The 26,993-nt window shown below is 45.5% G+C and overlaps 1 protein-coding gene across 1 annotated transcript in view; it reads left to right on the top strand.

The window, feature by feature from the left end:
• Mgat5 (alpha-1,6-mannosylglycoprotein 6-beta-N-acetylglucosaminyltransferase) overlaps nt 1-26,993 on the top strand; it is a 265,798-nt gene that overhangs the window by 157,738 nt on the left and 81,067 nt on the right. The window contains exons 7-11 of the mRNA XM_059280607.1: nt 1,892-1,963; nt 4,397-4,558; nt 7,080-7,249; nt 11,422-11,556; nt 18,807-18,940. Coding sequence (XP_059136590.1) covers nt 1,892-1,963; nt 4,397-4,558; nt 7,080-7,249; nt 11,422-11,556; nt 18,807-18,940 — 673 coding nt within the window. The remainder of the gene's footprint in view (nt 1-1,891; nt 1,964-4,396; nt 4,559-7,079; nt 7,250-11,421; nt 11,557-18,806; nt 18,941-26,993) is intronic.

The raw sequence follows: 26,993 nt of genomic DNA, 5'->3' as shown, positions 1-26,993 counted from the left end.
CCATGGGCCTCCAAGGCAGGGTGGTATGCTCTTTTTTTATGAGTAGAAGCATCCAGCTCTCCCCATGGGGAGAGTTTCTGAGTGACTGCAGTCACTCATGAACGTCACAGGAGTCTAATTTTACTGCACAGGAAGAAAAGAGAACATGGCACTTTTCCTACCCCCTTTACACCTCACTGCCCTTAGCTCATCTGCTTTCGGGCCATTTTCATAGCAGATGGCTTTATGCAAATGTGGCCAACTATTTTTGGTCCTAGTAAATATCACCTTCCCTTATGAGTAAATTCTAGATTACTGAAACTGACATGCTGCTTTGAAAACCCACCCAGATCTAAAAAATGGATTATCTCGTCTGATTGTTCTGCCAACCCACGAGGCTGTGGGTCTCAGTGACCCTCAGTGGATGCCCCCCTGGAGAATCTTATAGGTCTCCCTGACTGAAGAGCAATGATTTCCAATGCCCATTCTTGAGCCATCTTTATTAGTAAACATGTCATCTCTGACATTTCATAGCTATTTTAGGTAAATAGGCTAAATGTTAATGTCACTCAATTCATTTGTTGTTTTTCCTTTTCTAGAATTTTTTATTTTAATTATACATATATGAAGAGGGAGAAATATGTGCATGTGAGTTCAATTCCTTTGGAAGCCAGAAGAGGGTGTCGTATCCCCTGGAACGGGGAATGGGGGGGAGGTCAGAGGAAGTTGTGAGCTGCCCATGTGGGTGCTGGGAACTGAACTTGGATCCTTTGCAAGTGCAGTGCTCTATCTTAACCTCTGGGCTATGACTTGAGCCCCTTTCTAGAATCTCTCCAGCCCCTTCCTAACAATAATCACAATGAAATTATTAATTTCTCTGATTTTTTTGGTAACTTTCCTTGAAGGAAGTTCTACAAATCCTGTACATTTCTGCCTTCCTTTCTTCCTTCCCCAAACAACTGTCAAGTGTGTCCAACCTGAGCCTGTAAGCCACATACACCCAAGATAACTATGAGTACAACCTCACACCAAACCATAGGCTTGCTTAAAGTATTATGAGGTGTGTGTGTGTGTGTGTGTATGAGATTACTTTTTTGTTTGTTTTATAATTCATTAGTGAGGTTCTCCAGAGTGAACTTTGTAGTTGCCTCAGCGTTAAAAAGTTGGACACAACTTGTGTGCTGACAGGTCCTTCTGTGGAAGGACTCTCATAGGCTCCCTGCATAGATATCTAACCCAATCCTGTTGTTGCTTTAGACAGGGTCCTGTGTAGCTCAAGCCAACCTAGAACTCTTTATATAGCCAAGGAGGACCTAGACTATCTGATCCTCCTGCCTCCACATCCTGGGTACTGGTATGACAGATGAGCCACCAGTCCAGGGTACCTACCTTCTTCCTGGAGACAGCGTCAAGCAAACACCCAGAAAACAAGCCTTGACTAATTAGTATTAAACCATGGCTTGCATTCCTGACCCTCAAATCAGAGATTTAATTTTTTGGCCTGAATGTTGTCTGTTCCCTTTAGACGTGCCTGAACCAATCGAAAATCACCCCTGCCCATTTGCTGAGTGGTTTCCCAGTGACTCCTTCACACTGCCATCCCCCTGCAGAAGTGTGCTTGTCCCCTCTCATGAACATGGGAGGATTAGTTGAAGGACTACTCCCTGTAATTAGCGACAGGTGTAAAGATGTGGTCAAGTGCTTCTTATGACCTTGAGTGAAGGATGCCACACCTTTGAGGGCACCTGCATCTGGACAGCTCACGTATGTCACGGGAGTTTGGTTATTATCTGGTTAACAATACCCCATATAAACACCATGTTCATTGTGAGCTGGGGCTAGTTCTTAGCACTTTGTGTGTCCACGAAAAGATGAACCACTGTGTTTAGTGTTTTTGATTTATCTTTTTCAGGTTGAAAATTGGTGTCCTCGTTTACCTTGGAGAGCAAAAAATCCCTATGAAGAAGCTGATCATAACTCATTGGTAAATGATTTTGGAACGTTCTTCCTCCACCTGTGTGTTTAGGTCATATGCTAAGTGATGCACACAGCATCTTTGAGAAGTGCCAGCTGAAAGCTGAAGTCTAGCTGGCCCAATCATAGACCAGTTCGCATAGATTTATTTATTGAACACTTCTCTGATGGTCCCTAAATGATGGGCCACAGAGAGGAATGGGCTCCAGTGCCAGATGTGGAGGCCTTGGGTGATCTAATGAGGGGCCTGGCTGTAAATAATGACCAGGCTTGTCACCGGGCTCTAATGCTTGCTTAGGAAGATGAATGAGGGAAGACCGTCTCAGCTGCAGAGGTCAGGGGAGATTCCAAAGAGAAGATGACGAGCTGAATTTGAATGGACAAGCAGTGCTCTCTGAGGTGGGAGAGAGAGAGAGGCATGTCTCCATGGGAAGTCAGCCTTTGGGATCCTATTGCAAGGTTGGGTGGGCAAGGTCAGAGGTTTGGGTAAGCTGGGTTGAAGATGTAATTAGAAAGAGGGAGCGGCTCCAGAGACCTTGCAATTCTATCTTGAAAGCTTGGGCATTTTCTTTAGACATAGGCAAATTGGAAAATTTTTATTACTTTTCAATGTTTTTATTTGTGTGCATGTTGTATTTGTATGCCTGTGTGAGTTTATGTGCACCGTGTGCATGCATGAACCCACAGAGGTAAGAAGAAGGCGTTGAATCCCAGGACTAGAGTTACAGATGGTAGTGAGCTGCCCGGCATGGGTGCTGGGAGCTGAACCTCACTGTTCTGCAAGAGCAGTCAGCGCCCTTAACAACTTCTCTCTAGCCGAAAGCAGACACTTTCTGTAAAAGGTCAAGGAGGGGCCTGGGACGTGGCTCGGTTGGTAGAGTGCTCACCGAGCCTGCAAGAAACCCTGGGTTCAGTCTGCAGCACTGTAAACTGGACTTGGTGGGGCATGCCTGTGCCACCTGGGAGGTGGAGGCAGGAGAATTAGAAGTCGTGATTATCCTTGGCTACATAAAGTTAAAGGCCAGCTTGGGCTGCCTGATACCCCCATCATGTACAGAAATAACAGAGCTAGTGAGATGTCTCAGCAGGCAAAGGTACCTACTGCCAAGCCTGAAGATCTGAGTTTGATTCCCTAGGACCCACATGGTACAGAGAGAAAACCAATTTCTGCTAGTTGTCTTCTGACTTAAACACACACTTGAGCGTGCGCGTGCGCTCGCACGCTCACATATACATGCACATTCTAAATAAATAAAAATGTCATAAACAAGGAGAATGTAAAAGCCAGATAGTGTTTTTATCTCTGCCAGACATTTAATCTCACAGTTACTCAGTTCTGCAGTCCTAACGCAGAGAGCAGCCATGGTTAACACATGTAATGAAGGGCATGCCTGTGTGCCGCTGAAACTTCATGTACACACAGGCGGCTTGGAGGATGGTTCCATGGCCATGGTTTGAACCCAAGTGGAGACATTGGGAGATTGTTGGGTCAAGGAGGGAGACGAATGCTAGGAATGAGCCATGGAGACTGCTAAGAGATGAATTTGGTACGCTCGAGGTATCATGTGAAATACAAACTGAGATTGTGTTTCCCTCATGTTCTAATCAGGGGCTACATCCAGCCATTGTATCCAGAAAACCAGGAAAAAAAGTCTTCCTGGATCTTAAATGATTCTGGTCGGAATTTTAAATTGTACTCAGCTATGGTAAAAAACAAATCCTGTCCCTAGCTTTTAAAATTCCTTAGAAAAATCATAAATTTTGTTGGTTTGGCCCAGGACAAAACTAGAAAATGATCATTTATTTCCCGTCTTACTGTGGGAGGAGAGGCCCTCACAGAGTTGGCTGGTCTGTTGGAGCTGATACTTTTTCCTGTGGTCAGCCGCCTAGAAGGAAGCTCCAAGACACAAATACATTTTGGCCTGGGGGATTTGGAGGTACATCAGGTATATCAATTATGAAAGCTGCATTTCAGCGTGGCTCAGGCTTTACAGCGACGAGGCTTACTTTTTCAATCTCTAATTTTTCAAATGATGCCCCTTGTGACAAATGAGCAGTCCGGGGCTTTGTTTCAATTTGCGCTCCTCGTCCTTTCTAAATTACATTTATCTTATTTGTGTATGCATGTGTATGGGCATATGCATGCAGAAGGAACATGTGCAGACCAGAGGACACCGTGCAGGAGTCAGTTCACTCTCCTGCCGCCGAGCGGGTCCTGGGATTGAACTCGGATTGTCAGGCTATTTGGCAAGAGCCTTTACCTCCTGAGCCATCTTGTTGGGCCCCACCCTCAGTAATCTCTGCGGAGAGTCAAGATCGACTTTTGAAATCCTGGATTTCATTGACTCTCAGGGTGAAAATGTCATATCGTGAAAATCAGTTTGCATCCTAGCATCCTAGTCTTCTGCTCATTTTATTACATGTCTTTCTCTTTTTCCCCTAGGCGGAAATCCGGACGGATTTTAACAGTCTCTATAGCATGATGAAGAAGCATGAGGAGTTCCGGTGGATGAGACTTCGGATCCGGCGAATGGCTGACGCGTGGATCCAAGCGATCAAGTCTCTGGCAGAGAAACAAAACCTTGAAAAGAGAAAACGGAAGAAAGTGAGCTGCTTAATTCGCTTCCTTTCGATGGCAGCTTTCTCTTAAAATTTGATTTTGCTTGGAAACAAGATGAAGAGAGATGTCATGTGTCAAATGATCTCCCCTCAGAGTAGAGCAGCTCAGTGTCTCCTCACCCATTTTGAGGTTTTCTTTTGTCACACTCTGTCTTCTGTGAATGTGTACACAGATACACATTTTCACACACACACACACACACACACACACACACACACACACAGACACACACACACATAACCCCAAGGATAGAAAATAGGACTGGGCAGTAGTTTCCATACCTGTTACATCCACCTCGTTCCTTCCCTCCCTCTCTTCCTTTTTGAGCATTTAATTATTTTTCTTACTATAGAAAAATATTCATAGCAAGCATAGTATAATACGTGCACAACATTTTAATGCACATGGTGCAGAAGTATACAGAATATATTGGTGTATAGCCGTCTTCACCACACGCTCCCACAGGAGCGCGCGCCCCCCCCCCCCCCCCCCCCCGAAAAGATCTTATCCACTGTGACTTAAACATAAGCTTTGGAACTCTTCCACTTTCCGAAATGAGATATCCGGGGGGTGGGAAACTGCTTTTGAACCATGTGCATTAAAATGGTGGCCACTATGTTATGCTATACATACTTTTCCACAGTAAGAAAATAATTAAGTGGTCAAAGAAGGGAGGCGGATAGAACAGAGTGATGTGGCAGGCGAGGAAACCAAATTTCTCTCAGTTCTTCATACTTGTGGGTTGTCACTGGAACCATTTACATAGCAAGAGAAATTTAGTTTAGAAGAGCCATACCCCTCTCTCTTTCCCTTCTTGTTTACTAGTCTGAATTATTTTTATTTTATCACTATATTTTTCTTTTTTTTTTTTTTTTTTTTTTTTTGGTTTTTCGAGACAGGGTTTCTCTGTGTAGCTTTGCGCCTTTTCCTGGGACTCACTTGGTAGCCCAGGCTGGCCTCGAACTCACAGAGATCCGCCTGGTTCCGCCTCCCGAGTGCTGGGATTAAAGGCGTGCGCCACCACCGCCCGGCCTATTACTATATTTTTCAACGTCTGTTTGTGTTTTAATGAGAGAGAGAAGGAAAGGGGTATGGGCTTGGGTGGGTGTGGAAGTAAAGAGGATCTGAGAGGAGTTGGGGGAGGGGAAACCGTAATCAGAATATATTGTATGGGGGGGGGTCTATTTTAAATTTTAAAAAGAGAAAAAAGAAAACCATACCTGAAAATCCTAAGGAAAATGAAACAGCTGGGCTGACTGTGTATCTGTCCAGTTTTGGTTCAAGCAGCAAATTGACCAAAGAGCTTGAAAAACATGGAACACTTGTAGCATGTCCTATGCAGAAGTCTTGATAATCTTATTCCAGAGCCATTGTGAACATTAGAGTATAGAGAATGATTTCCTGTGTTCCTTCCTTTGCAAAGTGGATTTCATTGTAGGAGTAAATAAATAACTAGAAAGATGGATGGTATTGTCCGCAGATATTATCTGTAGCCTTGGGTTGGGATTGGTTCTTCCCAGGAAGAACCCACAGTTTGTTTTTATCTTTGAGGAAAAGTGAAGTTCCTAGCTAGGGCCATTGGAGAAGACTCCAAATAGCAATTAAGTAGAGTCCCTTGAGAGCTAGCCTTTGATCTTTGAATGCTGTTTCCAATAGGTGGGATAAGTGGTTCTTGGGAAAATGGCTCATTAGGGTCTGAGACAGAAATGGCACTTGATGAGCTTAGAACATTTCCTCATACCCAACAACAGAAAAGCTACCAAAGGCTCTGGCCAGAGAAAGAAGGTACCAGCTACAACACACTCCCATGGCCAGACTGGGTTGGTTAGGATAGTCAGAGACCAAAGTTCATTGAAACACATTAAGTATGCTTATTTCCATGGTTTTCTATTTTAAAACCAGACACGCCTCGTGGATCGTAATTAGAGTATGTTTAAGCGACAGGCTTGCTGGGCTGGGGAGAGAGCTCAGTTGATAAAGAGCTTGCCACACAGGCATGTAACCTGAGTTCACTGCCCATATCCCACAGAAAAAAGCCCGATGTAGTGTACATGCTTGTAATCCCAACACTGAAGAGACTAACACAGGAAGATCCCTGGAACTCGAAAGCCAGCCTGTCCAGTCTCCTCCATCTCCCCTGCACTGGGATTACAAGCAGGCAGCACCACACCCAGCTTTTGTATCTGGGCTCTAGGGATTCGAACTCAGATCCTCGTGTTGTTCATCAGGTTCTTTACTGACTGAACCAGCCAAATGTTCTATTTTTAAAAATCAGAATAATCTTCTATAACTCACACTCATGGCTCTACCAAGGGCAGTTCATGGTATATTTGTCTAAAACAGGGGGAGATTATTTCCTTCCTTGTTTTATACTTTCTAGAAAAAATGACATACCCCATTCTGAGACTTAAGTGGTTCTTTTAGAACTGGCTGATTGCATTATGGTGTGCATGGACTTTGAACATGGCTCCAGAAATCAGTATGTATTTCCTCTTCTGTTTTCCAGATCCTTGTCCACCTGGGGCTCCTGACCAAGGAGTCTGGCTTCAAGATTGCGGAGACGGCATTCAGCGGTGGCCCTCTTGGTGAACTAGTTCAGTGGAGTGACTTAATTACATCTCTGTACCTACTGGGCCATGACATCCGGATCTCAGCTTCGCTGGCTGAGCTCAAGGAGTAAGGAAATTACTTTTTCAATTTGAAAATCGGAATACAAAAACGAAGTAGTAAACTCGTAAAGCCCCTCTATTAGCGTACAATTTCTTGTGGTGGAAAATGAGAGTGATAATTCGCTAAACAGGCGATAAGAAGATTATTTTTCGGGAGCTAAATACATACACTATGAAAAGGATAATATGTTTTCATTGGCTGCAGGCTCCGGGGCCTCGTAAATGAATGCCAGGAAAACTCAAACTAAGGCATTTATTCTTTGCTATTCCAGGTGTTTCCAACATCTGCAGCGCAAGACTCTATTGACTTGCCTAATTCCCTGCATCTTGCCAAAATTCATACTACTCCCTGCTTACCATCAAGCCTTCTAAAGCTCAAAACAGGGCCAGTTCCTGTTTATAATTTAATATGAGTAAAATGGATTTCCCGACAGCCCGGATCCAATCCTTTCTCAATTAGCTAACTTCCAGCTCAGTCTGTTCTCTTCCCTGACTCTTCTATCCCGCTGAGGTTTGCATTCAGCTCTCGCCCCCTCTCAGTCCCTTTTCAGTTGATACAGCTGGCCAAACAGATGAACTGGGGTCCCCATAGTCCCCAGAAAACTGCCATCAGAGACGTCTAACCCAGCAAGCAAGCTGTCATGTAGCTGTGCCAGCCCTTGGGAGGATACTCTAGAGATGGTAGAGGTGGCAGAGTGCAATGTACGCTCTACCCTTTTCCTACTGTATTATTGACACACCAAGGTTGTGGGCGGTATATTGAGTTGAAAGCCATCATGTCTGAGGATAATCTCAGCAGTCCTCTCATTGATTCCTAGATGCCAGGCACCGTGATAAAGGTTTGCTTACAGCAGGAATTATGCCAGCAATAGTGTTGATTGGGACTACTTTTATGTTGAGACTAGGTCTATGTAACCTAGGCTGGCCTCAAACTCAATATACATAGTTGAAGATGACTTTGAATTGCTGATCTCTGCCTCCACCTCCCCAGGGCTGTGTACCTCCATGTCTAGTTTATATGGCAGTGGAAGTGGAACCCAGGGCTTTGTGCATGCCAGGCAGGCTCTGTTCCAGCTCGGCAACACCCAGCACTGATGGTAGCTATTTAATCTTATAGTAAGCCACTGACTGTGTGTTCAATACTAAACACTTTGTGTTTTTAGTTTAGTTTAGTTATTTTTTTATGACTGTGTGTGTGAGCATGTGGGCATGCGTGCCTCAGTGTATGTGGAGGTCAGAGGACAGCTTTCAGGAAGTCAGTTTTCTCCTTCCACCGTGGGGTCCAGGGATAGAAGGAAGCAGGAGCTTTACCGGAGGAAGCATCTCACAGCCGTATATTGTATTGTATAGAAGCAGGAGCTTTACCGGAGGAAGCATCTCACAGCCGTATATTGTATTGTATAGAAGCAGGAGCTTTTACCCGAGGAAGCATCTCAGCTTCCCATATATTGTATTGTATTTAAACTTCAGAACCTGGAAGTAGATGCTTTTGCCATTTGTGTTTTAGAGCTGAGGAACCTGGGGCTCAGACTGAACACGAGCTGTCTGAGGTTTCAGGGGTAGCACGTAGGGGTGGCTGGATCTGAGCCTGGAATCTGACTTCTCTGTAGCCTTCTTACAACAGTCCTCCCTTTCTCCTTCAGCGTTAGATGGACTTGAGGTCCTTTGTACCTCAAGCAATTCCCCTCTTCCTTTACCAGACTACCTCCCGTTGCCTTCCTGCTTGCTTTAAAATACGTGGAACACAAGACCTGTAAAGGCACGCGCTTTGCAGCCACTCTGTCTGCCCTCTGAGGGCGGGGATTCAAAATGGGGCCTGCAAAGATGACCGACAGTTGTTACTCGGCTGCCAGTCTTTTGACAATCACTACTGATGCGTTAAATAATAATCATGCTAATTACAATTCTGTGAATGCTAATTGTGATGTGGATGATGCTAGAATGTAAGTACAGGGCGTGCTGAAAATTGAATCTCACCACTGTGTTCCTAGCACTTACACACAGTGCCTAGCATACTCTGGCTAGTGAAGGAACGAGAGAAGGAATGTGGGAGTGAGTGGGGAGGAGGCGGATGAACAAATGAGGACTGTGAGGAACCAGGCACAAGAATGGAACTGAGAAAAGATATATGAGGCATGACTATTGCAGAGACTCACTTGATGGCCAAGGGCAGGTCAGTATTGACCTTTGTGAATACCAGGATGAGGACCATATGTGCTGTTTTTCTGGAAGTAGGGACCTTTGAGACAGGTCTCATGTAACCCAGGTTAGCCTCAAACTTGCTATATAGTCAAGATATACTGATCCTCTACCTCCTGAGTGACAGTATGATAGGAATGCTCCACCCAGTTTATGCGGTGCTGGGAAGGGGATCCAGGGCTTCATGCATTCTAGGCAGGCACTCTGCCCGCTGAGCCAAATCCACAGCCCCTAAATGTGCCTTATTTAAAATGAGCGTTACAGAAGCCACACAGGGAAATGGTCCCCAATTCATTGCTGCTCCTTAGAATTGCTTGGGGGATTTTTTTTCCATTTTACTTTCTCAAAGATTTGGGGATCCCCCTAAAATCCTGGAACAGAACACTCCCTGAGTGATTCAGCATTTGAAAATGCCGTGGCCTAAGTAGCTTGTGATCCTCTGTAGGTAGTTGCACTGTTCAGACAAGGTTGAGAGCCAGTGCACAAGGTGGACCCCAGGCATAAGCCATAGTAACGGCCCAGAGCCAGCCCTCTGCCTGTTTTTGTCAACATTTGCTGAGTGCAGGATGGGTCACACCCACTATTACTTGAACTCATGGCTACTTCCACCCGACAGTGGCCGAGTGGAATATGGAACGTGTTTATTATCCAGCCTTTCATAGGAAGTTTTCCAGCTCTTCAGGAAAAATCGGTTCAATAGAGCTTGCCCTTTTTTTCAGAAGCCCAGAAAGGAGCAGAAGGTGCCTAAAGCTGTGAATGTCCTTAGTAACTATGGAGCAGTTTGTGGCCCCTGTCATTCAAAAGTGGGGTTTTTTGTAAATGGTCAAGTATTACTGTGGGATGTGAGCAGGGATGATGTCAAAGGTGGTGACTGGTTTCTGGGTCCATGGCAGTTACACTTTGGACTTACTCTGAGGTCAAAGGTAGTAACTGGTTTCTGGGTCCATGGCAGTTACACTTTGGACTTACTCTGACTCATCAAGTTCACATAGCAGTCACATATGTTGTCGATCTGTTATCGTAAGGGCAGTTTGGGTGCCAGGGTAGAGAAGGGTGGGTCAGTGGCTGCAAGACTGGATGATGAGACCGTCAAAGCCACGGGGCCAGTTCTGTCATGAGTCACTCAAGACAGTGCAGGACCGTGTAGGGAGTTACTGGAGCTGAGGGGCTGGGAACCGAAGGTGTTTAGGGACTACAGATGAAGATGAGAGAATGTCAGTGTGTTTGTGTCTGTTGTGTGACATGTGGGGACATGTTCACCAGGCTCCAATGAAAGACCAAAGAAAGGATTCCACTCAAGTCCAGCTTAGTAAGCCAGTGAATTTACTGGGGTTACTTAACAGGACTGTGGATGAGGGGGTCACTTAGAAGGAAGCCACATCACTAAAAAGCCCACCCCAGCAAGGGTAGCAACTCATTAAAGCTGTATCTCTCAAGCTCCCTGCCTGACGTGTAGGCAGATCTACTGACTGAATGATCTCTCCCAAGCCATGGTTACTGCTTATATAACCTTGGGGAGGGTCCTTGTGAGTCTTGTGTTTCAGGATCTTCCTGGGACTTGTAAGTCTCATTTACTTCCTGGACCTTGTAGGTTTTATTTCCTGAGTCTTACAGAGCCCCTTTCCAGGAGTGAATATTTGAATTATTGAGGGAACTATCTACATATCACTGTTTAATCCCCTCTCCCCACCCTGGAAGATGATGAGAGGGAAGATTCAGAGAGATGAATCTGGTTAGCTCTCTTGTCTGCTCCACAGTGGAGATGGGTAACATCGTTTGCTGAACTTCACAGGTTGTGTTTATACACCAGCATCTAAATTCCCCGGTCAGAATGGGGACTCTGTGGAGTTGAGACAGGCTTGGAGCATCAATCCATTATCTCTAATAGGGACTTGAGGTGTGATTTGAACCTATCACATTTGCCTGGTTTAGCATTGCCAAGTTACTGATGTCTTTATATCCTCGTTTGCTCCACTCCAGGATTATGAAGAAGGTTGTTGGAAATCGATCTGGCTGTCCTACAGTAGGAGACAGAATTGTTGAGCTTATTTATATCGATATTGTGGGACTTGCTCAATTTAAGAAAACTCTAGGACCATCCTGGGTTCATTACCAGTAAGTACTACATGCTAAGACCTTTTATTCCTCTAACAAGAATCGTATCTGTTTGTTTGTTTATAAAGGCTGCATAAATATTATCTTTTGAACTCTGTGGAGTATATTTTCATTCCTAATGAAATTCAGGTTGTGCCCACTGACTACTTCCTGGGGCTGTTCATTATTTCTATTGATGTTCAGAGAATAGAAAACAGGTGTCCAGCCAGGCATAGTGGCACATGCCTTTAATTTTAGCACTCAGGAGGCAGAGGCAGGCAGAGAGACCTGTGAGTTCAAGGCTAGCCTGGTCTACAGAGTGAGTTCCAGGACAGCCAGAGCTACAAAGTAAAACTCTGTCTTAAAAAAACAAAAAACAACAAAAAGAAAAGAAAAAAAAAAAACAGATATCAAGCAGCTTCCCCATTTATCTTCCCCAGGACCTAGCATTCTTCTCTTTGTGTACCTAAAAGGATCTCATGATTTAATCAAATAATGATTTTTCTTATTTATTTATTTGTTTGTTTGTTTATTGTGTGTGCATGTATTCGTGTTTGTGTGAATGTGTGTATGTGCATGCCACAGCATGAATGTGGTAGTCAGCGGACAGCTTTGGGGGGCTGACCCTCAGCTTGCCCGTGATGAGGCAGGGTCTCTTATGTTTCTGCAGCTGCACAGCTTACTTCAGGCTAACTGTCCCATTAGCCACAACAACTGATGTTCTCAGTGCTGGGCATAGGATGGAACCCAGGGCTTCATTCATGCTAGACAAGCTACATCCCAGCACCCTTTCCATTTGTTACCTCATTGTGACTAATGGGTGGAAACATTTTGGAGGTGGTCTTCTGTATTAATTTTGTCACTTTGACGAAATACTTGAGCAAGACAGCCTGTAGGAAGAAAGTTTTATTTTGGCTCATGGTTTCGAAGGCTTCAGTCTATCATGGTTTGGGGGGCGGGTAGGGGAATGACAATGTGGTAGAGTATCTCATGTCATAGCAGTCAGGAAGCAGAGAGAGAGAGAGAGAGAGAGAGAGAGAGAGAGAGAGAGAGAGAGAGAGAGAGAGAATGCATTGACTGCAGAATTTCTCTTTCCGCCTGGACCCCCAGCCCACAAGATGGTACCATCCACATTTAGGGTAGACCTTCCCCTTAGTTAATCATCTCTGGAGATACATTCGCAGACACACCTAGAGGTATGCTTGTCCAGTCTCCTTGGCATTTCTCCAAAGTTGAAGCAAGTTGTCAATCAAGATGAACCATCACATACGCTAACTAATCTAATACAGAAATACCTTAAAGGCCTTTATCTTTCCTGTTAGTTACATTTAGTATTTTTAACTTTAACCCCCCCCAGATTATTTCAGACTGGAAGTCCTTTCTAAATCAGACAAAAATTAAAGTGAAAATACAGAGAATTTTCTCAAAAATTCAAGGTCTAGTAATGTCCATTGTCTTTAAAATTCTCTTTCAAACTTTACCCCCAACAGCAATGATTTTTCTCATTGAACAGTTAAATATTTATAACAAAGGAACTGATGGAGTGGACACTGTATTAAGAGTCCAAGTAAGCCGGGTGGTGGTGGCGCATGCCTTTAATCCCAGCACTCAGGAGGCAGAGCCAGGCGGATCTCTGTGAGTTCGAGGCCAGCCTGGGCTACCAAGTGAGTTCCAGGAAAGGCGCAAAGCTACACAGAGAAACCCTGTCTCGGAAAAAAAAAAAAAAAAAAAGAGTCCAAGTATTCTGTGTTGACTGTGTTAACTGTGTTGAATGACTATATAACTGTGTTGACTATATTGAATGACTTTGATGACTGTTGACTGTGTTAACTGTGTTGAATGACTATATAACTGTGTTGACTATATTGAATGACTTTGATGGCTGTTGACTGTGTTAACTGTGTTGAATGACTATATAACTGTGTTGACTATATTGAATGGCTTGGATGGCTGTTGACTGTGTTAACTGTGTTGAATGACTATATAACTGTATTGACTATATTGAATGGCTTGGATGGCTGTTGACTGTGTTACCCATGTTGAAAGATTGTTGACTGCGATGACTGACTATGCTGAATGTGTTGATTGTGTTAAATGATTGTGTTGACTCGTGAATGATTGTGCTGACTGTTAACTGTGCTGGCTGTGTTGAATGATTGTTGAATGACTATTGACTGTTGTATAGACTGTGCTGACTGTGTAGACTATGCTGACTTGGTTAACAGTTGATTGTGTTGACTATTGACTGTGCTTGGCTGACTGTTGATTGTACTAATTGTTTGGAATGACTACTATGTTGATTGACTATGATGATTGTATTAACTGTGTTGAGTATGTTGTTCCTACAGTCTGTGTTATTTTCCTTTCCTTGGAATATTACCATTTTTATTTTTAGGAAAGTTTGGGCCGGGATAATGCTTTGTCCTTTCTGTTGTTTTTTTTTCATGTGTATATGCATGTACGTGTTCATGTACACATGTGTGTAGGTGTGCATGCATATAGAGGTCAGAGAACAACCTCGGGTGTCATTCTTCAGAACAGCTCTCCTAGTTTTGAGACAGTCTCCCAGTGACATGGAGCTGGCCGATAGGCGAGGCTGGCCGGCCAGTGAGCCCCAGGGATCCACTCACCTTCACTCCCAGCACTGGGTTTCCAAGCGTGCACCAGACACTGTGCTCACTGTGCCGTCCATCTCCTCAGCTCCCGCACTCCACTCTGTCTTTGATGTCATATTTTCCCTGTTATTGGTTTGGTGTTCTACTTCACAAATCACAAGCCATCACTTACCTAGAAAAAACTATCTTTCTTCTTGGTTAATAAGCCATATTGTAAACACAATTTTTTCTTAGTGATAGCCTTAAGGGAAGAAAGTCAGGGCTGTTTCTTTCTGTCATTCGATGAATGGCAAACATCTGGAAAACCTGCAGAGAAAACTGGGCAACTCAGGCCTCCGTAGACTCTGGTGTCCTCATTATTAAGAAGAGCTGTTTAGATGGAAAAATATTCTCAGTGGTGGCGTTTGGGTCAATTAAGAAAGGCCATGTCGTTATTAAAATGGTCACTGTTGATTGGTATTTGATGCTTGCTGTGTGGAAATGCTCCCCCTCTGGGGGCTTATGGACATGCATAATGTTTTTCTGTCTTTCTTTAGTAATGGTCTGAATTAGCAGTAAACAGCAGGAGGTCTCTTGGAACTTTAGCCCTTGGTCTTTGTGTTGTGGCAAAGCTACAATTTCGTCAAATGACAACCAGGCTTCCTAGAATTTTTTTTGCCAACTTCTTTCCCTTTAAATATGAAAAGTTGCATCTAGGGGTAGAGTTCATTTGTATTCCACCTGCCTGTTGTACACGAAGCCTTGGAGTCAATCCCCAGCCCCCAAAGATCCAGGTGTGACGGTACTCCCCCGTAATCCCAGCACTCAGGAGGTAGAGACAGGAGGAGCAGCTCAGTCATCCTTGAGCACCTAGGGTGTTTGAGGGTAGCCTAGGTTACATGAGACCCTATCCCAAAAATAAAAGGATAGAGGAGTGCCAATGAGATGGCTTAGTGGGCAAAGGGCTTGTTGTGCGACTTGAGGACCTGAGTTTGGATCCCGTGTCTCCATAAATGTGTACATGATGGTGCAGTGCGCATTTGCAGTCCCCGCATGGGGAAGTGGAGACAGGAGGCTGCTGGAGCTCCCAGGCCAAATACTCTAGCCAACTCAGTGAGTTCTAAACTCTATGAGAGACCTAGTCTCAGCAAATAAGATGGAGAGCTACTAAGGAACCTCTGGCCTACATGCGTGTATACGTGTGTACACATAAACACACACACATGCATGTACAACCACACATGTACTCATATATGGGAACATGCACAGACATGTACAACACATACAGGCCCACAAAAGAAGCTGTCAGACTATGGTCATCTTACTTGATGGCAGGTGATGGGAACTGCATCCCACCTTGTGATGTCATCAGACCATCCAATGAGCAACAAGCCCTTTAGGTCTGTTGACCATGGAAAAATAATTACAAATTCTGTCTCATTTGCATAAGAACTTAGGAAATCTGATTAAACACTTATTAAATGCTAACGTGCTACTAGTACTCTAGCACGTGCTACGGAACTCACAACCCTTCTTCCCCATAGGAGTCCTTTGCTGAGTGTGGAAGACATGCAGGAGTGGGAGACACAAATGGCTCACAGCGTGCCAGCTTTTACACCAGACTCCCGGCTGGAAAGTAGACTCTTTGCTTCTGAGCGTCTCTCACTGTAGTGTAGCATCGCACAACAGCAGAATGTTCCAGGAGCCATGTGGCATGGCTGTGAGGTGTCTGTTAGAGGCAAGCCAGCTGCTTTGGACACTGGGGCAGATACACATTTACGACGTTAGAAGGTTCCTGATGTTTCAGATATGCAGAGGGCATCCAAGCAGGACCATAAATGTTAACCACACAGCGCAGGGACAAGGTAGTTCCAAGATGGCGCCAAGGAGGACCGTGAACAGGAAGCCCTCCTGTCTCCACCTCCCAAGTGTGTGGCTTCTGGGGAATGACAGCAGAGTTTGACCTCTGGCCTCCACATGCATGCATGCGTATCTGCATGCACACTTTTGAACATGCACGCACACATACTTGCACACACATGAACATACACCCCCCCAAAAGAGAGACCTGTCATTGTGCCACGTAAGAATCCCAGTCAGGACCTTGTCCCGGGTTAGCTCATGGTTCACTCTGTGGCCATGGCCTTCTCTCCGTTTTGTCTTTTTCTTGTCTAGAAATTTCAGTTGACAGCCGTGTTTCCTGGAGGATGTGATCTGGTGTTTGGACTTCAATGGTTTTATTGTTTTCAGAATCTCACATCAGAGTGAAAATTGACAGAAATTTAGAATAGCTTCCCGGTAATAAGAAAAGGAAAAAAAGAGAGAGAGAAAGAGTCCTTAAAAGGGTTGCCACCATTTGTCCTCAATGTGGGCTTTAATTTTCATTTAGTTTGCTGTGTATTGGTCCAGCAGAAGTTGCTCAGCAGTGTACTGATGGAGGACAGCAGCGGACAGAACCGCCCCCATTGGCCAACCCCCTCCCCCAGCTTAGTTTACAGTTTTGAAAATCATCAGCTAAATCAGTACGACCCAGATCAAGAATGCCGGTTCCCAGATCAAGAATGCCGGTTCTCTCATTCCTTTCTGCCGGTGATCCTTTGTGGCCTCTCCACCCGTGGTCAGAATGCTTTCTCTGTAAAAGGCCAACTTGTGAATAGTTTGCAACCAGGCATAGTCTCCACTGCAGCTCTCCGCTGTGCCATCACAGTTTGAAGGCAGCCACCAAGGTGCAGGCAGAGTGTCACCAGCCGAGTGTGGCCAGGTTCCAAGAACACTTTATTTTCCCTTGTAGAAATGTGAACTTTGCGGAATTTTTCTCTGTCGTGTTTTTCAAAGTGAGTTGAGAACGTGAAACCTTGCTGGGGAAAGAGCTCAGTCAGTGAAGTGTTGTGCAGTGTCCCAGGACCTGAGTTCTAGTCCCAGAGCCCACCTGACAAAGCTGGTGTGGTGGTACACACCAGCAACACCAGTACTGGGGGATTCAGGCAGATCCCTAGGGCTCCTGGCCGGCTAGCCTAGCCTGTTTGGCAAATTCAGATTTGCCAAAAGAGATCTTGTCTCAAAAGAAGGCAAGGGAGATGTGCCTGGGTAAAGACAGCCCAAAGTTGACCTCTGACCTACACACACACACACACACACACACACACACACACACACACACACACGTATTTGTTCTCACCTGTGCACAGATGCACATATACAAACATATACCCAAATACACAAGATAATACAAAACCAATTCTTAGCACACAGCTGCACCAAGACAGCTGGTGGGCCGGGTTTGGCTCGGTGGAACAGACCAAAGGGACTCCGTTGTACTGCATCAGCTCTGAGCTGGTCCAGCATTCAAGTCCTATTACATTATAGTTGGATATATAAAAGCTACCCCTGCCTAGTAAATGAGATTGAAGTCTGTTTTGTGTTACTACAACATAATACTGGAGCCAGACTTGTTTATTTCTCATTGTCGGAAGCTAAAAAGTCCAAGATGAGTGGCCCCCCTTCAGTGAGAGCCTTATCCTACTGTGCAGAGTTCTGTCTTGGGTCTCTAGCATCTTCTTTTAAAGGCGCCTATGGCATCACGGGCCCACCATCCATCCCTTGTTAACCCCCAGAACCCTGCCTTCAAATACCATTAGCTTACCAATGTGAAGAGTGCCTTTCCAGTATGAAGCAGACACCTGCAGCTGTGTCCAGTATCAAGCAGACACCTGGAGCTGTGTCCAGTATCAAGCAGACACCTGCAGCTGTGTCCAGTATCAAGCAGACACCTGCAGCTCTGTCCAGTATGAAGCAGACACCTGCAGCTGTGTCCAGTATCAAGCAGACACCTGCAGCTGTGTCCAGTATCAAGCAGACACCTGCAGCTCTGTCCAGTATGAAGCAGACACCTGCAGCTCTGTCCAGTGTGAAGCAGACACCTGCAGCTCTGTCCAGTGTGAAACAGACACCTGCAGCTCTGTCCAGTGTGAAACAGACACCTGCAGCTCTGTCCAGTAGGAAGCAGACACCTGCAGCTCTGTCCAGTAGGAAGCAGACACCTGCAGCTCTGTCCAGTGTGAAGCAGACACCTGCAGCTCTGTCCAGTGTGAAGCAGACACCTGCAGCTGTGTCCAGTATCAAGCAGACACCTGCAGCTGTGTCCAGTATCAAGCAGACACCTGCAGCTGTGTCCAGTATCAAGCAGACACCTGCAGCTGTGTGCAGTATCAAGCAGACACCTGCAGCTCTATCATTAGCATCACCTAAACGCGAATGATCTAGCTAAGGATGTAAAGGTTGACAGAGGCTGACAGCCCTGAAGCATGCCCTATGCTCTCGGCAGAATAAGAGCTGTGGAGATAATGGGGCTTTGTTTCTTTCATCACATTGATTAGGCACCTACTGTATGCCCAGTCCTACCTGGGTGCTAAGTCCACTGCGGTGAATCCTGCAGGCCCCTTGCAGCGTTCACGGGTGTTTCTTTGACTGGTGTTTGAGCCTCTCTCGGTGGTTAGTCAGTTCTGTCTGCTGGGGTGGCCGAGGCCTTCTTTGCAAAATGAACAAGGAAGAAAATAGGACCTATGCTTCTTTCCAGTGGCAATTTTACTTTCAAGCATTTGTCTGTCTGCTTTTCTCTCTCGAACTGCGGCGTCTAGCATCGAGATTATAGTTTGACACACAGCGCTTTCCTTGCAGGTGCATGCTCCGAGTGCTAGATTCCTTTGGAACAGAACCCGAGTTCAATCATGCAAGTTATGCCCAGTCAAAAGGCCACAAGACCCCCTGGGGAAAATGGAATCTGAATCCGCAGCAGTTTTACACCATGTTCCGTGAGTATTCATGTGTGGTCTCTGCCTTTCAGAAAGCTACTGAAAAATAGGTGTGAAGGTTTACAAGGCAACCATCAATCTGGGGTTGTGATTTTTGGACCCTAGGCTAAAAAAGTACGTACCATTAAACTTTTTTCTTGGGAACAATTGGATCCTTTTTTTCTGTAATTGGAACTGAAAGCACACCTCAACTTTGTGTGAAGAGCCTTAGAAATGTCCTAGAATAAAGTGTTCAATACACATCACTAGTGGAAGCCACATGGGAAAAGCCTGCAGATCACCTTTGACTAAGCAGTCACTGGGCGTGTCCCAGCACCATGTCCATGCTGCTAAGGGACCACTGCATCCTTCAGAGGGATGAGGTCTTCCATGTCAGCCCATTAATTCAATATTAATTATCTGAGCATGAAGCTTTCCCACCACCACCACTTTTTTTTTTTAAGACTTACTTATTTATTATGTATACAGTGTTCTGCCTGCATGTATGCCTGCAGGCCAGAAAGAGGGCACTAGATCTCATTACAGATGGTTGTGAGCAACCATGTGGTTGCTGGGAATTGAACTCAGGACCTCTGGAAGAGCAGCCAGTGCTCTTAACCGCTGAGCCATCTCTCCAGTCCCCAAGCGTGAAGCTTTTAAAAGAAGAAATAATCTCAGAGCGGGGAGATGGCTCAGTGGGTAAAGCTCGTGCTGTGTAAGCTGGAGGACCCGAGTTCTGGTCTCCAGAACCCATGTAAATGCCAGGTTAAGAGTAGAGGCATGCCTACGATCCCAGCCCTCAGTGGGTGGAGGTGGGGCTCCCACAGCAAGCTGCCTAGCCAGAGGAACCAAGTCAGTGAGCTTTGGAGTAGACAAATCGGAGACTGCCTCAATATGGAAAGTCGAGAACTAAAGAAGATACCTGATGTAAACCTTTTGCCTCCACGTGCACAGCATACACACACACACACACACACACACACACACACACACACATATAGATGTGTACATATGAATACACATGCATACCACACCCATATGTGCCTTTGCTGAATTAGAACTGCTTTAAGCTCAGTTTCATACTTTGCTGGCTGCTTACTGGTACTACCGGTATCAGACTGTTTTACTGCCTCTTGCTGCCCTTGCTGGTGTTTGGATGTTGTTTCGTAAAGCTTATGCAGTGAAGGCTTTTTCTGCATGGTCCAGAGAATCACCTCCAAGAGCTGCAGCTTTAGTGTCAAATGGGTGACTTTACTGAGCAAGTTTCGGGCAAAAGTAAAAAGCAGGTAGATCACAAAACATTATCAACTTACGTCATCCAACAGACAACTCGAGTAGCCCAATAGAGCAGACGGGTCTTGTCGTCATCAAATTGGGCCAGCCAACTTAGGTACCTCAGGGTCGGGTCAGGAATCAGCTGAAGGAGAAGCAGTTTGCTGGGGTCTCCATTGAGCTTCTCTCTACTGATGAGCTTCCAGTTCCCACCTGAGACATGTTTAAACAGGGAACAGACAGTAACATTGGCTGGAAAGGGCTTCTCCCTCCAGCTGTCCTCACGGGCATGACACCAGGTTGTTCTGCCATTCTCCTTTCTCGTCAGAGTCAGGGGGCCAGCTTCTCCTCAGACAAGGGGCCTTGCAGAACACCTTGAGTCAGATGTGATTGGGTCTGAAATGGGGGATTCCAGCCTCGCTTCCAGAGCCGACTTCTCTGTGTGCTCAAACAGTTCGTGACGGTTAACCAACATGGTGGATGCCACGGAGCTCACGCTGACCAATACACTCACTGGTCATGCTGCTGGGCTCTGAGACATCTCCATGATGGCCTTTTCCTGGCATCACTGTTTCTTACTTTTGCTCTCCATTTCCCTGGTTTTGCCTTACTTCTGATTAGCCAAGGACTTCGAAACCAAACTAGACAGCATTTGTGCCAAAGTTAATTTATGACTAAGTCCCCACCCCCACAAGGAGGAAAATTTCTATGTGGAAACAAAAGGCCACGTGAATGAAACTGTGTCTTGGAAGTAGAGAAGCCCTCCTTTCCAAAGGCAGCAGCATGATTTCATCCAGAGGGTCCCATGCTACAATGAATTTCTGAAATGTCAGTCTATTTGCTTGGCTGATAAAGTCAGCTATATATAGATGCATGCATTCACGTTCCCCCTCATGACCACCCCTTGCACCTTATGTACCTGCCCAGAGATGATCCTTTGCTCGGTCCCTAAATGTCTCAGTGAATACATTAGACTAATAATCCTGGGGCATTTGGTCTGGGCCAAAAGGAATTAAGAAGGGTGGTATATAGCTGGTGAGGTAGCCGTTTTAAAAAACAACTCACAGTATGGCCTGGAGAGATGGCTCAGTTCGTAGAGTGCTTGTGAAGACCTGAGTCGGCTCTCTAGGACCCATGGGAAAAGCCAGGTGTGACTCTGTAAAATTGTAATCCCAGTGTCGGGGAGGAGGAGACAGATAGACCCTGGAAGATCACTGGCCAGTCATCCTAGCCTACTTGATCTCCAAAAAAGAAAAAAAAAAGTACATGGCACCTAAGGAATGATGCCAGAGATTGTTCTTTGACCTCTGTGTGCATGTGTGTGCACTCCACGGGGGGGGGGGGGGGGGGGGGGGGAGTGTGTGTGTGTTACCTGTTTAAATGTTCTTTTGAGCCCAGAGAATTTGGTGAGAGCATGCTGTGTGTATGATAGACATTATTATTATTGGACTTATATCACCCTTGTTATTGCCACCTGTCCCAGGAGCACAGTTCAGGGAACAAACTAATATTTGGCACACCAGGTAACAGATGGCTGTCAGCATGGCAAGGCGTGATTAGAGTCTGCCTGGGGTTTGACTTTGCTATGAAATCCTGAGCCTGGGAAGAAGTGCCAGCCATTGAACTAAGCTGCGACCCGTGTTGGGACAAGTTAGGTAAAACTTGTGCTTTCGTGCACTTTCCAACCATGCCGGCAGTGGCTTGTATCCTGCGTCAGAGAGGAGAGGCCGTTTGCTCCTGTAGAGGGGGGGATTCAGCACCCTGCAGACCTGCTTCAATTCTGTGCATGGAAGCTTTCAGAAGTACGCTTTCCTTCAAGTGAAAGAAGGGCTCTGTTTAGAATGTAATGAAAGCCAGAGACAGAACGTACTCTCTCTTAACCTGGCAGAGGGATACGGTTCCTGGATTCAGCAGAAATCGGAGGGAAAGTTGACACACTTGAATGCCTTTTAAGAAAGGAACCCGCAGAGCACAACATTGCCAACCACCCATGACACTGAAAGCAAACAGTGGAGCAGGCAATGTTTACATGGTTATTTGAGACTGTTAGAGGAACGTGCAGAAGCCAAGATACCTCTGTCCACAAGAACGGCCTATTTACAGCACTGATGTGAAGACCTCGGGTGATCTTCAGTTGGAAAAGGATATCCGTGACCTCATAAAAATGAAACACTGGGCTTGGAGTTGGCTCCGTTGGTAAAGTATTTGCCATCCAAGCCTGAGGATGTGAGTTTGATCCCCATAACACAAGGAAAAAGCTGGGCATGTTGGCACAGGCATGTAATCTCAATGCTTGGGAGGCAGAGAAAAAATGTGTCCTTGGGCCTTGCTGGCCAGCCAAGTTAGCTACCTCAGATTCAAGTCAATGAAGATACCCTGTCTCCAGAAAACAAGGTGTATGGTCCCTGAGGGGTGGAATCGCCGGTTCCCTTCTGACTTTCATACATACATCCACATAACGCGCACACGCGCGCACACACACACACACACACACACACACACACACACACACCCACACCACACCACACCACACCACACCACACAGCACACACAAATTAAATGTTTCCCATTTTGAAAAGGACCAAAAGTTCAGCCAGCCTGATGAGGGTTATGAGTATGCAAGCCTTACAGACCGGCTTTCCCCAAACACCTTTTTCCATATAACAGAGCCTCCTAGAATAAGTCAGATTGCAGAAGTGAGGTAGGGTAGGCAAGGGAGACAGGAAGGACCACAGAGGTGGTATCAGGCATTAATAAGATCTCCATACAGCATCAAAAGAACACTGGTGGCCGTGGATTAAAACCAAACAAATGAACAGTAGTCAGTTGGGCTGCGGTGTAGCTCAGTCAGTAGATGCTTGGCTAGCATGCACAACACCCTAGGTTCCATCCCTGGCACCACATAAACTGGGCATGGTGGTGCACACCTGTAATCTCAGCATGTAGGAGGTGTAAGCAGGAGGATGAAATGGGCAAAATCATTTGGCTGCCTAGCAAGTTCAAGGCTAGCATGAGATACATGAGACTCTGCCTTAAAGGAAGAAAGAAAAAGGCCGTTGATGAGTCCAGATGTGATGATATGCCAAGCAAGAAAATGTAGTGGGTCACCTTTGCAAGTTGCTAGGATACCAACTCATTACTCAGAATAATAAAGGGGGAAGAGCCCAGCTTTGATCTTCCTGCCTTTCTAGCACAAATTATATTCGAAGATAATCAAACGGTTGATGATAAGAAACTGTTAATAATAGAGAAAGCAGAGCTGCAGATGTAGGCAGAGTGAAGGATTAGGGAGTGAATATCTTCATACCTCTGATGAGATTGCAGATCCAGTGATCATCAGCCACTGCAGAACCCATCAGGTAACAAGTTGATGGGGAACTGTCCATGGCCGGGGCTGTCTTCAGCATAGGAAATATGGAAAGAAGTTGTAAACTGAGGTATTGGGAGACATTCATCATTTCAAAACGAGCTGAGACTGGGGACTTTGCCGTGGACAACAGTGTCTGTACCTCACGAGCCAGACCCGGCCCTTGGTGACCTCCAGTACCCTCGTCAAGAGGTTCCCTCCTTCCCCATGTGACAAGACCAGCTTGCTGGGTAGCTGTGGCTGTTCTGGTGATATATAGTTAAAGATGGTTTCTTTGAACAGAGAACAGAGAAGAAAAGGGTCAAAATGTATCTTTTTTTTTCCTTTCAATTTTTTAAAAATAGGGTCTCATGTATTCCAAGCTAGTTTGAACGTACTGTGTAGCTAAGGATGACCTTGAAGTCCTGATCCTCCCGTTTCCACCTCAGGACTACAGCTGTTTCAGGCATGAGCCACCATACCCTGGTCATACAGTGCTGGGGATGAAACTCAGGACTTCCTGTATACGAGGCAAGCGCTCTACCAACTGAGGTAGATCCCCATTCCACCTTTTTCATTTTTTTTTTCAATTTTTACCCCAGAACTGAGACCCAAACCCAGGGTCATGTACATGCAAGCACTCTACCACTGAGATAAATCCCTACCCCCACCCCCTTTTAACTGGTTTTAATGTGACAAATTTGTTAATGTTTCATTTAAGCAGTATTTATTTAAGTAACATAAATACGCACCCATGTTGAGAATGTATTGAGGCCCTTGTGCCCTGAGATTGTTTCATACTGCTGGCTATAATAGCAGAAAGATTCTGCAGAAGTAGGGTTGAACTTGGAGGCATAGAATTGAGACTTCAAGGCCAACTGTCTTGGGAGATACAGTGTTTGGGCATGTATGCAGTACGGAGAGTCCGGCTTGCCATGAGAGAACAGCACTCATGGGTATGCGGTCTTTAGGAGATGGGAAAGGAAGTAGACCAGGCTGGCAGAGTCTTTGCTTACATATTGAATATCCGTGGCACACAGCTGATTGATAAACTTGGACTCTACCTAACCTAACCTAACTTGCTCAGATGGTGAAGTTTCTACCTGTCTCAAAGTCTCACATTTCTTTATTGTTTTGCTCCAGATTGCAGGGGTTGGACTGTGGAATGCTGTCTTGGTGTATTCTGTTTGTAGTTGAGCAAATATTTGGGGTCTACAGATATGTACTACGCCTGATACCCTGGAGTGGTTTCCAGAGTGAACAGGGGGCCTGGCTATAAAGCCCTGAAGCTCCTGGGTTAAATCTACTGAGTGATGGCTTTGCGTACCTGTGTGTATGTGTCAATGTGTCTGCATAGGTGAAGGTCAGAACTTGACATGGGATGTCTTTCTCCATCATTGTTTTTTTAATTTTTGAGAAACAGTTTCCCATTGTCTTGGTCCTCACCAATTTGGCTACACTGGCTGGCCAGCAAGACCCAGGGATCCACCGGTCTCTACCTCCCCAGTTCTGAGATTACAAAGGTGTATAACCACACCTGGTCTTTTTTTTCCACCCACGAGTGCTGGGACTTGAACTCAGATCCTCACGCTTTGACAGTGAGCGCTTCACTCACGGGGCTATTTCTCCGGGCTTAGGAGATGGCTAGTCCAAAGAAGCTGATGAGTGTGTCCTTCCTCCTGTCCACAGATTTCCACTCAGATGCCTCTCTTTATGCTTGTTTGGCTTCCAAGGCAGACATTAAAACCTTCCTGCTGTCTCCAGAACCTGTTCTTGAGAGCTGTTCTTCTGGAGTTCTTCCCCTCAGAGCTTGGGGTGCCTTCCCTCTCTTTGTCTGTATGCTCACACCTTGGCTTTGTAGTAGAGCATTGCCAGCCTTGGGCTCAATGGTCATCCCCTCACCTCCCCAGGTTAGAGCAATTCCCTCAGCTGGGACCTGGACTGTTTGAGTGAAGAAAGCTGGTAACAACACGAAGCGGGTGGGTCCATTCATTTCTCTCTGACTTGACCGGATGTGATGGGATTAGCTGCTTGAGTCCCTGAAGTGATGGACTGTGACCTGCAAGCATAAGGCAAACTGAACCTTTTCCTCCCCCATGTTGCTTTTGGTCAGGATATTTGATCACAGCCAGAGAATTAACACAAAAATCATCATCATATTTTTTTTCTCTCTGAAAAGTTTCTGCACCCCAGTAAGCCTCTCCGCCAACGCAGCAATCCAAATCAGACCAAATCAGACCGAATTAGAAAAAGCCCCGGTTTAATGGGTAAAATGTTCCCGGGTGATTCTCCAATCCCCCAGAGAGGAGACAGGGACAAGAGACCTGAAAACCATGTGTGTGTTTTCTGGGATGTAGTTTAAATACCCTATGGGAGTGGTCTTGAGCATCTCTGGGGGAGAAGCTGTGTTTGGCGGGCTTTGAGGGGACGGGTTTGGGGAAAGATAGGGGAGGGGAGTTGAGGTGGACCTTCCACCAGAACATTCCAGACTCTTTGGGTATATGGGTGCCAGGATGCCAGGGGCTGAGGTGGACCTTCCACCAGAACATTTTCTTGTACATTTTTACATTTTATATTTTTAGTTATACATGCTAAAATTTTATATTTCATTATTTATTACTTTGCCTCTGTGTGTGTGTGTGTGTGTGTGTGTGTGTGTGTGTGTGTGTGTGTGTATTCACATGTATGATTGCCCATATGTATATGGGTGGACAAGCACATGTATATAAAACCATTTGGATGCCCAAGATATCTTTCGGTTGGTTGGTTGGTTGATTTTTGTTTTTTGTTTTTGGTTTTGGTTTTTGTTTTTTGTTTTTTTTTTTTTTTTTTGAGACAAGAGTTTCTCTGTGTAGCTCTGAATGTCCTGAAACTCACTCCGTAGACCAGACTGACCTTGAACTCAGAAATCCACCTGCCTCTGCCTCCTGAGTACTAGGATTGAAGGCGTGCACCACCACCACCTGGCTAGCCCAAGATCAGGAGTCTTCTTCAGATGCTCTCTACCTCATGCATTGAGGCCGGGTCTCTCCACTTTCCATTTATGTAGGGTCCTGGAATCTGTACTCTGGTCCTTGTGTTCATGCACTTTACCCACAAGGCCATCTTCTCAGTCCCACTCATCATTTTCTCTACTTCATGAATCACATTCCTTTTTAAGCTTCCACACTATCCATATTTCCAGTGCTGGTCAGGCAGCTATTGAAATAGCCATTCTGTGCTCTGTGTTTGGGGGATGTTGTTTTGTTCTCTCTAGGTGTCTGGATTTGCTCCAATCTAGGCATCCTTTCAAGGTTAGTCTGTAATCTACTGCAGATGCACCTTCTTGCTGTAAACTCCTGAAGGCAATCCCTTTTCTTACTTCTCATGTTTCAAACAAGGTGTGTTATACCTTTGTAAACAATGAAAAAAGACGATTTACCCACACAGAGTGAAATAGAGAAGGTATTTGATGGG

This window comes from Peromyscus eremicus, chromosome 15 (assembly GCF_949786415.1).
Source record: "Peromyscus eremicus chromosome 15, PerEre_H2_v1, whole genome shotgun sequence".
NCBI lineage: Eukaryota > Metazoa > Chordata > Mammalia > Rodentia > Cricetidae > Peromyscus > Peromyscus eremicus.
The sequence above is the reverse complement of the archived record's forward strand: the minus strand, read 5'-3'. Positions and strand labels throughout refer to the sequence as shown.